The 16,863-nt window shown below is 35.1% G+C and overlaps 1 protein-coding gene across 1 annotated transcript; it reads left to right on the forward strand.

Annotated features, from left to right (window-relative positions):
* Window positions 1-15,284: 15,284 nt before the first annotated feature.
* LOC135128995 (calmodulin-like) lies at window positions 15,285-15,892 on the forward strand. Its single transcript, XM_064056079.1, has one exon. The coding sequence runs from the start codon at window positions 15,352-15,354 to the stop codon at window positions 15,799-15,801; it is 450 nt and encodes a 149-aa protein (XP_063912149.1). The 5' UTR covers window positions 15,285-15,351; the 3' UTR covers window positions 15,802-15,892.
* Window positions 15,893-16,863: the final 971 nt, after the last annotated feature.

The raw sequence follows: 16,863 nt of genomic DNA on the forward strand, positions 1-16,863 counted from the left end.
ACACGATTAAAATGGTACATTTTTGTAAAGAAATATGGATTTTGCAATCAAGCTTCACTCCCTTAGCTTACGAGGAATAAAAAAAATCATCAGAATTGAGACAGGGCGGGTGGGTGGGGCTAATATTTTGTCTTTTTTTTTTTCTTAATATATGTAGCCATCTTTTCACAACAAGAAACTTATGACTTAATGGTACATTTTTGCAAGGAAATATGGATTTTGCAATTATGGGGCGGAGCCTAACTGCAAAATCCATATTTGCTTACACAAATTTACCATTTTAAGCATGTTTTAAGTTTCAAGCTGTGAAAAGAAATTACACATATTAAAACAACAAAATATAACCCCCCCCCCCACCCACCCCACTTGAATTGTAATGATTTTTTTTCTCAGAAACTTAAAACATCATTAAAATTGTAAATTTTTGTAAAGAAATATGGATTTTGCAATTAAGCTCTACTCCTTTAGCTAACGAGGAATAAAAAAAATCATCCGAATAGACATAGAGCGGGTGGGCAGGGCTTATATTTTACATTTTTTTTTCTTAATATATATAGCCATCTTTTCGCAACAAAGCAACTTAGAACATGGTTAAAATGGTATATTTTTGCAAGGAAATATGGATTTTGGCATAATGGGGTGGAGTCCAATTGCAAAATCACTATTTTCTTACACAAATTTACTATTTTAAACATGTTTCAAGTTTCATGTTGTGAAAAGAAATGTGCACATATTAAAACAAAAAGGCAAAATGTAAGCCCGCCCACCCGCCTTGTCTCAATTGTGATGATTTTTTTTTATTCGCCATGAAGCAAGGAGGCGGAGCTTATCTGCAAAATACTTATTTCTTTACAAGAAATTAAAAAGATGTTTTCGAGTATCGTGTTGTTCAATAATACTATGTACATTAAGAGAAAAAAAAGCAAAATATAAACCCCGCCCACCCACCCCATCTCAATTGTAATGATTTTTTTTTTCTCAGAAACTTAAAACACGATTAATATGGTAAATTTTTGTAAAGAAATATGGATTGTGCAATTAAGGTCCACTCCCTTAGCTTACCAGGAATAAAAAAAATCATCAGAATTGAGACAGGGCGGGTGGGCGGGTTTAATATCTTGTCTTTTTTTCTCTTAATATATATAGCCATCTTTTCACAAGAAGAAACTTACGACATGGTTAAAATGGTACATTTTTGTAAGGAAATATGGATTTTGCAATTATGGGGCGGAGCCTAACTGCAAAATCCATATTCGCTTACACAAATTTACCATTTTAAGCATGTTTTAAGTTTCAAGCTGTCAAAAGAAATTACACATATTAAAACAACAAGGCAAAATGTAAGCCCGCCCACCCGCCCTGTCTCAATTGTGATTATTTTTTTTTATTCGCCGCGAACCAAGGAGGCGGAGCTTATCTGCAAAATACTTATTTCTTAATTAAAACCATGCTTTTGAGTATCGTGTTGTTTAAAGAATACTATGTACATTAAGAAAAAAAAAGCAAAATATAACCCCCCCCCCCACCCCACTTGAATTGTAATGATTTTTTTTCTCAGAAACTTAAAACACCATTAAAATTGTAAATTTTTGTATAGAAATATGGATTTTTCAATTAAGCTCCACTTCTTTAGCTAACGAGGAATAAAAAAAAATCATCCGAATAGAGATAGAGCGGGTGGGCGGGGCTTATAGTTTACATTTTTTTTCTTAATATACATAGCCATCTTTTCACAACAAAGCAACTTAGAACATGGTTAAAGTGGTATATTTTTGCAAGGAAATATGGATTTTGGCATAATGGGTGGAGTCCAATTGTAAAATCACTATTTTCTTATACAAATTTACCATTTTAAACATGTTTCAAGTTTCATGTTGTGAAAAGAAATGTGCACATATTAAAACAAAAAGGCAAAATGTAAGCCCGCCCACCCGCCTTGTCTCAATTGTGATGATTTTTTTTTATTCGCCGTGAAGCAAGGAGGCGGAGCTTATCTGCAAATTACTTATTTCTTTACAAGAAATTAAAAAGATGTTTTGCAGTATCGTGTTGTTCCAGAATACTATGTACATTAAGAGAAAAAAAAAGCAAAATATAAACCCCGCCCACCCACCCCATCTCAATTGTAATCATTTTTTTTTCTCAGAAACTTAAAACACGATTAATATGGTAAATTTTTGTAAAGAAATATGGATTTTGCAATTAACGTCCACTCCCTTAGCTTACGAGGAATAAAAAAAATCATCAGAATAGGGACAGGGCGGGTGGGCGGGGCTAATATTTTGTCTTTTTTTTTCTTAATATATATAGCCATCTTTTCACAAGAAGAAACTTACGACATGGTTAAAATGGTACATTTTTGTAAGGAAATTTGCATTTTGCAATTATGGGGCGGAGTCTAATTGCAAAATCGATATTTCCTTATACAAATTTACCATTTTAGACATGTTTTAAGTTTCATGTTGTGAAAAAAAATCTACACATATTAAAATAAAAAGGCAAAATATAAGCCCGCCCACCCGCCCTGTGTCGATTGTCATGATTTTTTTTTTATTCGCCGTGAGCCAAGGAGGCGGAGCTTATCTGTAAAATACTTATTTCTTTACAAGAGATTGAACATGTTTTTGAGTGTCGTGTTATTCAAAGAATATTATGTACATTAAGAAAAAAAAAGTAAAATATAAAGAAAACAGACACTTTAAAGCTTTGGCGAATAAAATAACTGAAAACATGTATTTTTTTATGTATTGTTTAATGATTTTTTTAAAATTAACAACATTTCGAACGTATTGTCACCTAAATTATTTCTTCTTGGTGTCAGAATTTGGTTTCCGCTACTAAACACCAGTTCCACAGGTGCAGAAGAAGGGATTGTAGTATTAAATTTAAAAAATAAACATTTTACTGTTGCATAGTTATTCAAGACTGACAAATCTTTTCTTTTTTCCTGCAAATAGGCCATCGCTTCGCTGTTTGATGTGTGGCAAATTGTGCAATATTTATTACGTAGGTACGCTTAAAAAGAATATTTTTTTTGTATTTATTCCCATACTACAGTGTCCAAATTGTGTTTGAGTATATCTAATAATTATCTCCAGCTTTAAAATTAATATTTCAAAAGAATAGGGGAAATGATTATTCTGTGCTGAAGGTCTGTTGTCGGCAACCTGTCATAAATTATTATTATTCTTCAATATCGGCTTACGATGTTTTTATGGCCATGTCCGGTAATCGTCTATCCCAGTGCGGCAGGTATATACATTTTAGGAAGAATTGCTGGTTCCGTTTAAGGCAAAATAAGTAATATTTGTTAGAAAGGTATTTAAACCCCTTATAGGATCAGAGGCTGCCTGGCAGGCCGGAATCACCAGAGTGCAACTTTAAATTTTCAGATTTTTGTTGAAACTCATTTTATTTTAATCTCGTTTCACGATTTCTGAGAATATATCACGATAAATTATTCTACCAAGGGTTGTAAAAATATTAATTTTATTGCCCAAGATTTACACTTAAACATAATCGGCACATTCTAGGGCAAAACGGACCTGCCAAGCCCGCCTCGCGTTAGGTCCAACAATGAAAAAGTGAAGAAATGACACATGTGGCAACAGGAAAAAATGCTACATTTGTCTGAAAAATAAAGATATAAAACAGTAACAAATATGGGATTTATGCGAGAGAAATGTATGTATTGAACATTCGATTAGTCGATTACAGAACTAATTTATACTAATTGAAAAAATTAATCATTATGTAACACGCAATTATTATTTTCTAAAAATAATAACATACCTTAAACAAATATTTTTACTATTAAAATTATTTTTATTTAATAACACAAATACGATCAGCGGGCCTACCGGACTCGGGTTGCTCAGATACACAGATAAAATGCATTGCCCCGATAAGCGTAAAACGCAGTGAATAGTGAATTGTGGTTTATGGTTTTTAAAATACCATCTTACCATGGCTTAGATTTATTACCCCTTAGGATTATATTTAAAGATGTATAAGTACTTAAAGGCTACAATGTGGGAATTTATGATATTTAAAATATGAATATTTCCGTGACAGAACACTATTAGTGGACCTCTTACCTCTATTTTTGTTTATGTGACCAAATTCACCAACATGAAGTATCAAAAATTACTACTAGTATAACTCAACTAATAACTACTGAAAAAAAAGCGGAATAAAAAAAATGTATCTGTATCTGCGCCATTTGTCGTGGCGACCAGTTGTCGCTGCGACCAATTGACGCTGCGATCAGTTGTTTGCGTCAATTGTCGCGCGACGAATTGTGCGCGACGAATTGACGCGGTACTCGATTAAAGTTGTATTGAGTCCTCTGCAATCTGATAAGTACAATCCTGGCTGTTTTGTTCAATTATGACTTTGTTTGTTAGACGCAAACAATTGTTTATTAAAACTGATGTTGATCTTTATAGAAAAAAGTCCCAAATTTTCCAAACGAAGTTAATAGCGTTATTTGCTTCGACTGGCGATCTTTTCAATACTCCTTGTTTCTATAAATAAAATATTAAAAGAATTCGCTTTGTTTATTCACTGCGAGCTGAAAACCGCCTCGCTTGACGTTTAGTACACGACAAATTACCTCATTTCCAGCGTTGGGTTGGTGGTCCGACTATAATGAATCCGGCGGTTTACCCTTATCGAAAATTTCTTCTTCGCTTTGCCGAGATATCATCAGAGCAATTTGACACGGTAAAATATTAGTGTCGTAACACCGGGACCGTAAATAACCCCAACTTTATGCAAAAATTTTTCATTTACCTAAATGTAATCATTTAAATGGAACGGCAAACGTGTCGATGGATATACGGAAGACCCGACGCACTTCAGTGCTGTTCGGAAATAATCTCCGAGCTCTGGCCGGTTTTAAAATGAACCGAAAACTGGATACCGATAACATAAAAAATCAATAGACTCCTGGAAAGAACAAAAACTTGGTGATCACGAGGGATAGCGAGATAGGAAAATATTTAGATTTCGCAGATCATTTCGCATGAACGTAGGGATTTCGGTGATAGCCCACGTACCGCAAAAAGCGATTATAAGATTCGTCAATGAATTTAAAACAAAGACAATCAATTATGCTGGAAGTAAACGCGACGGGTTTTTCCACTGGAATAAAAGCTTTTGTTCAGTGGTTACGCTTAAACCGGTTTGGACTACTTCTTGGAGCAACAAGCAACTGTTCTACGCGTCTCTGCGTGTATCCCCTAGTGGAAACCTTCATTTAAAATAATGAAAACGATAAAATGTGGTAAAACGTGCTACAAACTGAAAATTCCCATTGAGACAAGAATGCATTTATTTTCAATCTCCTAGTTTTAAAAGGACAGAAGGAGAACTTTTCATTCCATTTGCAACAAACGCTTGAACAAACAGACGATCCAGTATCAAGTAGGACAATTTTTATCTGAACTATTCGTCAAAAAATCACTCAACGTTAAAATTAATGAAATAATTTCACCTACATTCATCTTCACCTTCACCTCACTCGAAGCAACTCGCATTAACTTCTAAAAACACTCTTCGCTGCATCTCTTGAACTTGAATTTCAGTCTTGACGTTTGTTAAGCAGACAACTTTCCCCGCACTAATCGCAACTAAAGTTTAATTTAATACCCCCAACACATGTCCGCGTTTCCCTTCATAAAAATCCTGTGTAAGCAGCTGCGAGTTCTGAATGTTACGATTTTTATTGAAACTTTCGACGCACCAACTTCCCTTGCATTTGTGATATTTAAAGGAAATTTTTCATTTTTATGGGATCCTTCTCGTTCTATTCTCTGTGGAGCCATATGATAATTGAAATTGTTGCAAGATTGCAGAAAACTCGAAGGTGAGCGAACCTTTGTCTTCAAACTGAGAAAACATCGAAAATGGAATTCAATAATCTCCTGCAGCCTCGCCCTACGGGGCCATAAATGCATGCACAGCACCCTCTCGACAACGTAGACAACATTTTAATAAAAACGTCCACACTCCATATTCTCGTCGAATAAAATTGTTAATATATTGCGGAGTCGCACGCACTAAATATTGGAGTTTCGAACTTTTGGAGAAATTTTTTGGCTGCGTGCGTAATTACCTCGCAATGTAAGGCCTGAATTTCGAATATCGCATTTCTCGTTAGGGTACGCAAAAATGCAAAAGTTATTATGTTTCTGAGAAACTTCTGCTGGAGTTTTTTTGTGTAATTATGATCTGAAGGATTTTCTAAGGATTCGTAGGGGAGAGCACACATGGATAATAAACATTTTAATGACTTCTCTCTGTTGCTAAGGCTTTCTTGGTGTAGGTTAATCAAAGAGTGTCAAATTGTTGCATTCTACTCGGCGGAGAAACGGTTTATTTTCTAGAATTAGCATTATTTTAACATTAAGAAGTTGTGCTTACAATGCAGCAAGCAGACACTAACAACACGGTTGACTAGACATAATAAACGAGAATTCTCAGGATAACATTTATTGTTAGAAAGCTCCTACTTGGAACACATCTGCATGATTAAGGATTTTGTGTCAGCATTATATTGTTTTTGTTATTTTGGCTATAGTCTTGAAGTTGATGGACAGAGATAGAAAACTTTTTTGTCTGCAAAGTTCCCTATTAATAAACGAAATTAAATAATAATTAAAAAAAATAAGCCACCAGTTGAAAACAAAAAAAAAAACATAAATTTTCATCTAAATCTAACCTTTCGAAGATAACTTAGAAATAATATGAAGTACAGTATTGAAACAAACTGAGAAATAAAAAATCTAACTGAGATAGTAATTTTTGTAGTTTTACCTTCCATATTTTTATGGAATTGGATATATCTATATGAAATGTATGTAAGCTTTGCTAACCTACTTAATTAATCTTGTGTAAACTAAAGGAGCTACATCAACAGGAATAAGTTTATAGGGGTAGGATCCTAATTTACAGTTAACTTTGCTTGCTTGTGATGTATGCCTGGATGCAGCCAAATATAATTCATATGTCATAAGAAAAATTGTTCTGGAGTTATTTAGACAGAACTTTTCTGGCCAAAGGAACACAATCAAAGAAGTTCATTTTCTTAGATAAAGCACGAAAATTAATTTTATTTTTGTGGAAACATGCATATATTAAAATAAAAATATTTCTTAGCACATTTCTGAGGCGAAGTCATCAAAATTTTGGTGGAGAAAAAATGTTTTTATTTTTTAAAATTCTCCTTTTTAAAACTGGTGTTTCAAATTTTAATTACATTTTTATTCGATAAAGTATTTCTAGAAATGTTCCTATCTCAGAATTTTTATAACCCCAAAACATTATAACCTTATTCAGACTCCCTGCTTAGACAGTAATAACATTAGTTCGATAAAAAATTTCTTGGGTCATAGTCGGTTCTATTAAACAGTTTAATTGTTATTTTTTTTAGGTAAATTTGTCGCTCTAATACCGAAATAGATGTAGACTTGCTAAAAAACGAAGTTGGCTTGAAAAATCAATGTTCTCAAGGAAAAGGAATCTCTTTCTGTCAAGAGCCAAGAGTCTTGGATAAGTGGATGATATCATCGTCCTACTAAGAATGATGCACTAGAGACTTCTTTTCGTTCTACTGTTTTATTTTTTGAAGAAGTTGAAATTATTTTGGGAGCTTCTTGAGTTTTACTTTTTGAGGAAGTTTTAAGAAGCTTGGAAGTTCGTACTGTTATATTGCTAAAGAATTTGAAATAATTTTAGGGGCTTTTGGTGTACCTATCCGTTATTTAAAAAAATCGAAAAAATTTGGGGAAGAGTTCTAATGTACTCGTATTATTTCTCAAAGAAGTTGAGTCCACCTAGTGTTTTATTTTTTTTTTGCCTAATAACCTAGGCAACCTGGAGGTTGTATATTCTGAAGAATTTTAAAGAATCTTCGGGGCTCTTGATGTTTATTTTTTTACAGAAGTTGAAAGAATCTTCACAGTTCGTGGTATTTTATTTTTTGAAGAAACTAAAAGTATCTTGAAGGTTTGTATTAGATTTTTTTTTTTTAAATTGAACTAAACTTAAAACATGTACTGTCTTATTGTTTGAAAAATCGAAAGAAATTTAGGGGCTCCTGGTGTGTGTGAGTTTTGGAAGAACCTGGGGAGGAGGTCTAATATATTATTTTTTGAAAAAGTTGAAGTAACCTAATGAAAAAATGAGTCACCAAGTATTTAATTTTTTTAAAAAGCCTAAGAATAATCTAGTCGACTCGTAGTGTAATTTGGGAAGGGACCCTAATGTATTGTTTGTTGAAGAAGTTGAAGTAATCTTAAGGCCACCAAGTGCTTTATCGTTTTGAAGTCGAATTATCTAGGCAACCCGTAGTTTTTATCTTTTGAAGAAGTTGAAAGAACCCTTGGGACCCCTAGCGTTTTATTTTTGAAAAAGATGACAGTGTCGGAGAACCCTGGTGTTTTATTTTTTAAAGAAAGTAAAAAAAATTGGGGGCTCGTAGTGTTTAATTTTTTGAAGAGTTGAAAGAATTTTGGGGGTCCGTAGCGTTTCATTTCTGCAACTAGTTTTATTTTTTGAAGCGGTTGAAAGTATTTCCGGGGACCTAGTATTCATTTATTAAAGAAATTTGAAGAATCCTTGGACCCTAGTATTTTGTTTTTGAAGAAGTTGAAACAGTGTGTTGGGGTTCGTAGTGCTTTATTTTTTGAAGAAACTGAAAAAATCCTTGGGACCCATTGTGTTTTACTTTTTAAGGAAGTTGAAAAAATCTTGGTGGTACGTAGTGTTTTATTTCTTCAACAAGTTGAAATAATGTTGGGGGCTCCTAGTGTTTTACCTTTTGCAGAAGTTGAAAGAATATTGGGAGCCTTCAGCGTTTTGTTTTTTGAAGAAGTTGAAAGTATCTCGAGAGCATCTAGTGTTCATTTTTTTAAGAAATTTAAAGTATATTGGGGCTTCTAGTATTTTATTTTTTGAAGAAGTTGAAATGCTGTCGGAGATCCCTGGTGTTTTATTTTTTAAAGAAACGGAAAAAATTCTGGGGGCTCCTAGTGCTTTTTTCTTTTTTTTTTGAAAAGGTTGAAAGAATCTCGGAGGTTCGTTATGTCTCAATTCTTCAACAACTTTAAATAATGATGGGGGCTCCTAGTGTTTTATTTTTTGCAGAACTTGAAAGAATCTTGGGAGCCTTTGGCGTTTAATTTTTTGAAGCAGATGAAACTATCTTGGGGGCACCTAATATTCATTTCCTTTAGTAATTTAAGAGTTTAAGATGTTTTATTTTTGAAGAAGTTGAATTACTGTCAGGGATAACTGATGTTTTATATTTGAAAGTAACTGAAAGATTCCTGGGGGCTCGTAATGTTTTACTTTTTGGCGAAGTTGATAAGGTCTTGGGGGCTTCTAGTGTTTTTTTTTTGCAGAACTTTAACACTAGGAGGACGGCGTTTAACGCATACCTCTACGGACGGCTTGCGGTCATTTGACCGCTGTACTTTTTTTTCAGTAAAACATGGCCAATAGCGTAAATACTTTATTAATATTAATTAAATAACTAAATTACAGTAACATAAACATTAGAAAGTGGAAATCATAAATGAAACTTATGATTCAAAGCAATTTGCATACAAGAAATTTGTAACTTTAATATATTTTCCGTATAAATTATTTTTGCATCTATCGCGCGTTCGGTTTGCTTTATTGCGGCATTTAGTTGCATGGCATTGTTTTCTTTTTCCTGTGAACTTTTTCTTAGGCAGTAGGTCATTTTATGATTTTGACCTGACCTGACCCAACATCACTTGCTGGGAGTTCTTTTCACAATTTCAAGAGGAATTTTCGTCTGCTTATTTTCTTCGTTATCACTTCCTGATATAAAATCCATGCATTTATTACAGCCAAGTCTAAAATGTTATAAATAACTTGTCCTTGATCCCGCTTTGAACGAATTTTTTCCAGCCACTTGGTCCACAATATCGTCGCCATATTTTGTAAAGTTGCAATAGGCTATGGTGTCCAGAAGCTTTTTTCGATTATCTTGAATTATTATTTCAGGATGCATAGTGCTCAAAAGCAGAACATTTTTGTTTTTTTCTCTTGATATACAGTCGGCGTTATAGTATTATACTTCAGAACTTTTGTGTCATATACATTACCACTATCCGTCTCGAGGCGAATTGTTCAATTCTGCGAGTAATTCCAAATCTATCATATATTTTCTCACCGAATGTTGCGACATTTTCAAAGCAAAAATCACCAAGAAAAAGCACACACTTCACGAAAAGAACAAGATCCAAACCAAAGAATGTAATCACGTGCAATGCCAAAATAAATTAAGTTACCACGAAAATTACCAACCATCTTAGTGGAAATTAAGTCCAGATGTTAACAGTACGTGGTATGAGGTAATTTAAATTATTTCGAGAATTTTTGAAGCGATTTTATTGCAGCGGTCAAATGACCGCACTCCGTCTTTCTAGGAAGACATATCCTCACACAGGTGACGAACAGTCCTATTGAATTGCGATTTTTTCCACATACAATCAAGAACAAATAAATAATTGTCACGAAGGATGATAACGAAATACGTTATGAAACCAGAGATATCAAGAATAAAAAATTCGAAAGCGGTCAAATGACCGCCTCCGTCGTTCTAGTGTTAAAGAATCTTGGTAGAGTTTAGCGTTTTATTTTTTAAGGAACTGGAAGAATCTTAGAAGTTTGTATTTATTATCTTTTGAAAAAGTTGAACGAATCTCGAATTCCCTACTCTTTTGTTTTTTGAAGAAATATTAAGATTTCTGGAGTGTTTGTTTTTACGAGGAAGTTGAAATAATTTGGGAGGGACTCTGGTGTATTATTTCTTGAAGAAGTTGAAGTAATTTTATGATCACAATTTTTTTGTTTTGATGTCGAATTATCTAGGCGGCCTGTAGAGTTTTATGTTTTGCAGAAGTTGAAAGAATCTTGGGGCTTCATGTTTTAAAAAAATTGAAAGAATCTTGGGTGTTTCATTTTTTAAGGAAGTTGAAAGAATCTTGGGGGATCGTAGAGTTTCATTTCTTCAACAAGTTTTACTTTTTGAAGAGGTTGAAAGTATCTCGGAGGTTCCTGGTGTTTCAATTCTTCAACAAGTTGAAATAATGTTGTTGCTCCCAGTGTTTTATTTTTTGCAGAATTTGAAAGATTGCTGGGAGCCCTTAGCGTTTAATTTTTTGAAAAAGTTGAATTAGTGTCGGGAATAACTGGTGTTTTATTCTTTAAAGAAATTGAAATAGTCCTGTGGGGGCGGGTATTTTACTTTTTGAAGAAGTAAAAACAATTTTGGAGGTTTGTAGTGTTTAATTTCTTCAAGAAATTGAAATAATGTTGGGGACCCCTACAGTTTTATTTTTTGCAGAAGTTGAAAGAATCTTGGTAGTCATTAGCGTTTTGTTTTTTGAAAAAGCTAAAGGTATCTTGAGGGCACCTAGTGTTCATTTTTTGAAGAAATTTAAAGCATCTTGAAGTCGCTGGTGTTTTATTTTTAAAGAAGTTGAAAAAATGTCGAGGATCACTGGTGTTCTATTTTTGAAAGATACTGAAATAATCACTTTTTATAAAAGTTGAAAGAATCTTAAGAGCCTTTAGTGTTTTATATTTTGCAGGAATTGAAAAGATATCGGGGGCACCTTATGTTCATTTCTTGAAGAAATGTAAAGAATCTTGGGGCCCCCAGTGTTTTATTTTTGAAGAAGTTGAAGGAATATCGGGGGTCCCTGGTATTTTATTTTTTAAAGAAAGTGAAAATTTTCTGGGAGCCAGTAATGTTTTACATTTTAAAAAAATTGAAAGAATCTTGGGAGTTAATAGTGTTTTTTTTGCAGAAGTTGAAGAAATTTTGGTAGCTTTTAGCGTTTTGTTTTTTCAAGGAGTTGAAACTATCTCGAGAACACCTAGTGTTTATTTTTTGAAGAAATTTTAAGAATCTTGGGGCCCCTAGTGTTTTATTTTTGAAGCAGTTGAAATAATGTCTTGGATCCCTGATTTTCAATTATTTAAAAAAGCTGAAAAAATCCTGGGAGCCCGTAGTGTTTTACCTTTAGCAGAAGTTGAAAGAATCTTGGAAGCCTTTAGTTTTTTATTTTTTGAAGGAATTGAAAGTATCTCGGGGGCACCTAGTGTTCATTTTTTGAAGAAATTTAGAGAATCTTGAGGCTCTCAATGTTTCATTTTTGAAGAATTTGAAATTAAGTCGTGGATCCCTGGTATTTTATTTTTTAATAAAACTAAAAATTTTCTGGGAGTTCGTAATGTTTTACATTTTGAAAAAGTTCAAAGGATCTTGGGGGCTTATAGTGTTTTGTTTTTGCAGAAGTTGAAGAAATTTTGGTAGCTTTTAGCGTTTTGTTTTTTGAAGGAGTTGAAACTATCTCGAGAACACCTAGTGTTCATTTTGTGAAGAAATCTTAAGAATCTTGGGGCCCCAAGTGTTTTATTTTTGAAGCAGTTGAAATAATGTCTTGGAACCCTGATCTTCAATTATTTAAAGAAGCTGAAAAAATCCTGGAAGCCCGTAGTGTTTTACTTTTAGCTGAAATTGAAAGAATTTTGGGAGCCTTTAGTTTTTTATTTTTTGAAGAAATTGAAAGTATCTCGGGGGCACCTAGTGTTCATTTTTTGAAGAAATTTAAAGAATCTTGAGGCTCCCAATGTTTCATTTTTGAAGAAGTTGAAATTAAGTCGGGGATCCCGGGTATTTTATTTTTAAAAAACTTAAAGTTTTCTGGGGGTTCGTAATGTTTTATATTTTGAAAATGTTCAAAGGATCTTGGGGGCTTATAGTGTTTTTTTTTTGCAGAAGTTGAACAAATTTTAGTTGCCTTTAGCGTTTTGTTTTTTGAAGGAGTTGAAACTATCTCGAGAACACCTAGTGTTCATTTTGTGAAGAAATTTTAAGAATCTTGGCACCCCTAGTGTTTTATTTTTGAAGCAGTTGAAATAATGTCTTGGATCGTTGGTGTTCCATTTTTTAAAGAAGCTGAAAAAATCTGGGGAACCCGTAGTGTTTTACTTTTAACAGAAGTTGAAAGAATCTTGGGAGCCTAGAGTTTTTTCATTTTTTGAAGAAATTGAAAGTATCTCGGTGGCACCTAGCGTTCGCTTTTTGAAGAAATTTAAATAATCTTGAGGCTCCCAAAGTTTTATTTTTGGAGAAGTTGAAATAATTTCGGGAATGCCTAGTGTTCCATATTTTAAAGAAGCCGAAAAAATCCTGGGAGCCCGTAGTGTTTTACTTTTATCAGAAGTTGAAAGAATCTTGGGAGCCTTTAGTTTTTCATTTTTTGAAGGAGTTGAAAGTATCTCGGGGGCATCTAGTGTTCATTTTTTGAAGAAATGTAAAGAATCTTGGCTGTCCCAATGTTTCATTTTTGAAGAAGATGAATGAAATCATGTCGGGGATTCTTGGTACTTTATTTTTTAAAGAAACTGTAAGATTCTTGGAGATTCATAGTGTTTTACTATTTGGAGTTGAAAGAATCTTGGGGACTTCTAGTGCTTTTTTTGCAGATGTTGAAAGAATCTTGGTAGCCTTTAGCGTTTTGTATTTTAAAGGAGTTGAAGATATCTCAGGGGTACCTAATGTTCATTTTTTTAAGAAATTTAAAGAATCTTGGGGTCCCTAGTGTTTTATTTCTTCAAGAGCTTGAAATAATGTTGGGGGTCTCCAAGTGTTTTACTTTTTTAGAAGTTGAAGGACTTTTGGGATGCATAGTGTTTTATTTTTTGAGTAAGTTGAAAGGATATTTCGGACTCCCATTTACATAAGCCTGGACAATTCAGAACGCCAAAATTGTTTGGGTCCAACTAAATGTCTTAGATTTGTTTTTGACAATCCTTTACATGGGAGCAAGTAGTAGAATGCAAAAAGTTGAAAAGATGCGCTAAGTTTTGTTACCACGACTTAAGACGATGACAAGATTTTGTGGCTCAAACATTAAAAGTGCAGTCTGACTACACACAGGATTGCCAAAATTTGTAACTCTACAAAACCACAAAAAAAATGTGCGGACGAGGCACCATGTATCCCAAAAAAGCCCGAAAATTACGTTAACAACCAACGACAAGGTGAAGCCAATCTAGACAACAATATCATCCTTGGTATTTAAGGAAAAGCTCTTGTAGAGCTTTTCATGAAGCGGGAGTTTATTTTTTTTTTTAACTCCCTAAGGATTAAAAACAGTCATTACATTGTAATAAGTGGGGATTAGAATGAGAGAAAATGGGTCAGCGTTGAAAAAAAATTTTAAACAAAATCCGTCTGAAAAGACGTTCCCTTTCTATCATTTTGTGCGGTAAAATTCGGTAAAAGGGGTTATATATTTCGCGTGCTCGATATTACGTCAAATATTTCCCCATTTCATAATCTAATAAAAACATGTATGACAGGAGTTGTACAGTGAGAGGCTGACATCCCCCCACGCGAAATATTCCTCCTGAAAATTCCTCATTCATGCAGAAATATTTTGATAACTGCGTTGCTCCATCGTGTTTGCCTTAAAGTAATAAAGACGCGTCATCCACGCGAGGCAGGATAAAGTTAGCCTTTCAGCCCAACTTATAATACTGCCGGTTTCAGTGTCACATTAGAGTGTCGGTGGGCCGTACCAGGAGGGGTGGCGGCACAGACTGGGGACGGAAACGGGCGTCAGGTCGCGGCTTGCGCGGGCCATTGCTCGCTCACTGCCAGCCATATGGATTCGAACCCTATAAAAACAGCGAGATATTACGCCAGCCGGGGATATTGCCGGGATTTCGTTTAGAGTACACACGCCAATATTACTTTTAGAATTCGATCTATCTAAAATCTAAAACCGAACGATCTGTGTACGAGCTACGTGCCTAAAATTTTACGGCGACGTCGGCGTCGCGACGCCAGACCCTAATTACACATGATTGCATATATTTACCACGTCGTTGCTGCGAGCTTGACTCGTAAAACTCATAAAGGGGCCCTTCCGACCTGACTCTATTTAAAGTAATGCTCACCACTCGAAACAAAACTATTTCGCCAAGCTGGAAGAGATGTTCGCAGGCTCGCGAGCGGAATGCCGACAATGCCGCGTAAGTAGCCGGATGAAGACTTATTCCGCAGCTCAGGAGCGGCTTGCTGGAAACGCTAAATGCCTCTATTTCACGGGGTTTAAATTTCTTGGACCTGGCGCCGCCAAATTAACCCACCTGATTTTTCAGAGTTCTGGGGTCATAATAAAATTAAACTTAGAAAAAAATATTTTGAAAAAGTTGGCTAATATTTTCTGACAAAACCATCTGTCAGTGTCGTTTTCGCCCCCAAATATCCTTCCGTCCCTCGAAACTAACACAACCATGGCTGACCAACTCAGCGAGGAGCAGATGGCCGAGTACAAAGAAGTCTTCTCGTTGTTCGACAAAGACGGTGACGGCAGCATCACCACGGACGAACTGGGGGTGGTCTTAAAATCTCTGGGGCAAAACCCCACGGAGGCGGAACTTCTAGACTTGATCAGCGAGGTGGACGCCGACGGCAGCGGCACAATCGACTTCGACGAATTCCTGGTGATGATGTCCCGTAACGCCAGGGACATGGATAGTGAAGAGGAGATTCGTGAGGCATTTCGGGTGTTCGACAAAGACGGCAACGGGTTTATTTCGGAAGCTGAATTGCGCACTGTGACGACCAACCTGGGTCTCAAGCTAACCGACGAAGAGTTGGAAGAGATGGTCAGAGAAGCTGACTTGGACGGCGATGGAGAAGTCAGTTACGAGGAGTTTTTGATAATGATGACTACTTCTTGAAGAGTGGGGTAACTTGGGTCTAGATTTTCTTTCGAAGCGATGGATTCCAGCTGAAATCTGTAATTTTACAAAGCAAATTTAATTGGTAATAAATATCTAGAAACCAATTGTTCAAATCTTTGTACTAGAAGGTCTTCGTTTGATAGTTTTTGGACACTGTTGATTTCCATAAACTAACTGTTTCATCCAACCACACAGACAAAAATCACACGGATTGACATGTGGTGAACGCGGAGGCCAAGCCGTTGCACAAACTGTATAAAAAATATAAAACTGCTCGTCACTATCTTTTATTTAAATTCTATCGTTCCAAGTGTAAAGTGATTATTCAAAATGTTTAGGTATGGAATATTCATGCGCAAAATTGAAAATAATGCTTTATGGCGACACAATAATAAGTAGTGGTAAGTAAAGAAAGATAAGCTCCTCCGTAGTCTAGTGGTAAGGGCACCCGCCCGGCAAGCAGTAAACGTGCGGTTCGATTCCACCGGAGAAGCAACATTTTTCTTCGTTTACCCTACAGCTTCAATAGATATTAAGTCATTTTGGATGTTTCTCCACAACAAAAAAGGGAGCACATGAAATCCTGGCTTAATGCGCTGTGATGATAGAGATCAAACTGCACCACTTCCAGGAAAGTTAGTGCATTTCACTGCTACAACGACCGCAGCAAAGGGGTTGTTATGCATAATATTTATCAAAGCCTCATCGATTACAGGTATTGAGATTCTGCGTCTACCTAAACCTTGTAATGTCTTGTAATGGTCCCGTGTTGTCTCCACCTGCATTACAAAATGAATGGTCCTCTTCGGTGTCTCCAAAATCTCCGAAATTTGGCTGTATGTCATGCCATTTTGGGCAAAAGAAATAATTTTAATCTTGGTATTTTGCCATACTACGGGCATGGTGACAATGAATGTAATGCAACGTGACACTGATGTGAAAATTTTTTTAACTTTAAAATTTTTAAAATGACAGAAAATTGACGTCCAAGATTGTTGGGCAACAATATTTCTTTAAACGTTTACCTTGTTAGATAAGGAAATGTTCTGATGAGAAGAC

This window comes from Zophobas morio, unplaced genomic scaffold (genome assembly GCF_036711695.1).
Source record: "Zophobas morio isolate AGI-343-1 ecotype UQ-CSIRO unplaced genomic scaffold, CSIRO_AGI_Zmor_V1 ptg000014l, whole genome shotgun sequence".
NCBI lineage: Eukaryota > Metazoa > Arthropoda > Insecta > Coleoptera > Tenebrionidae > Zophobas > Zophobas morio.

Bases quoted from the DNA above. Each gene is read 5' to 3' on its own strand.
- LOC135128995 (XM_064056079.1), top strand. From the start codon at position 15,352: ATGGCTGACCAACTCAGCGAGGAGCAGATGGCCGAGTACAAAGAAGTC.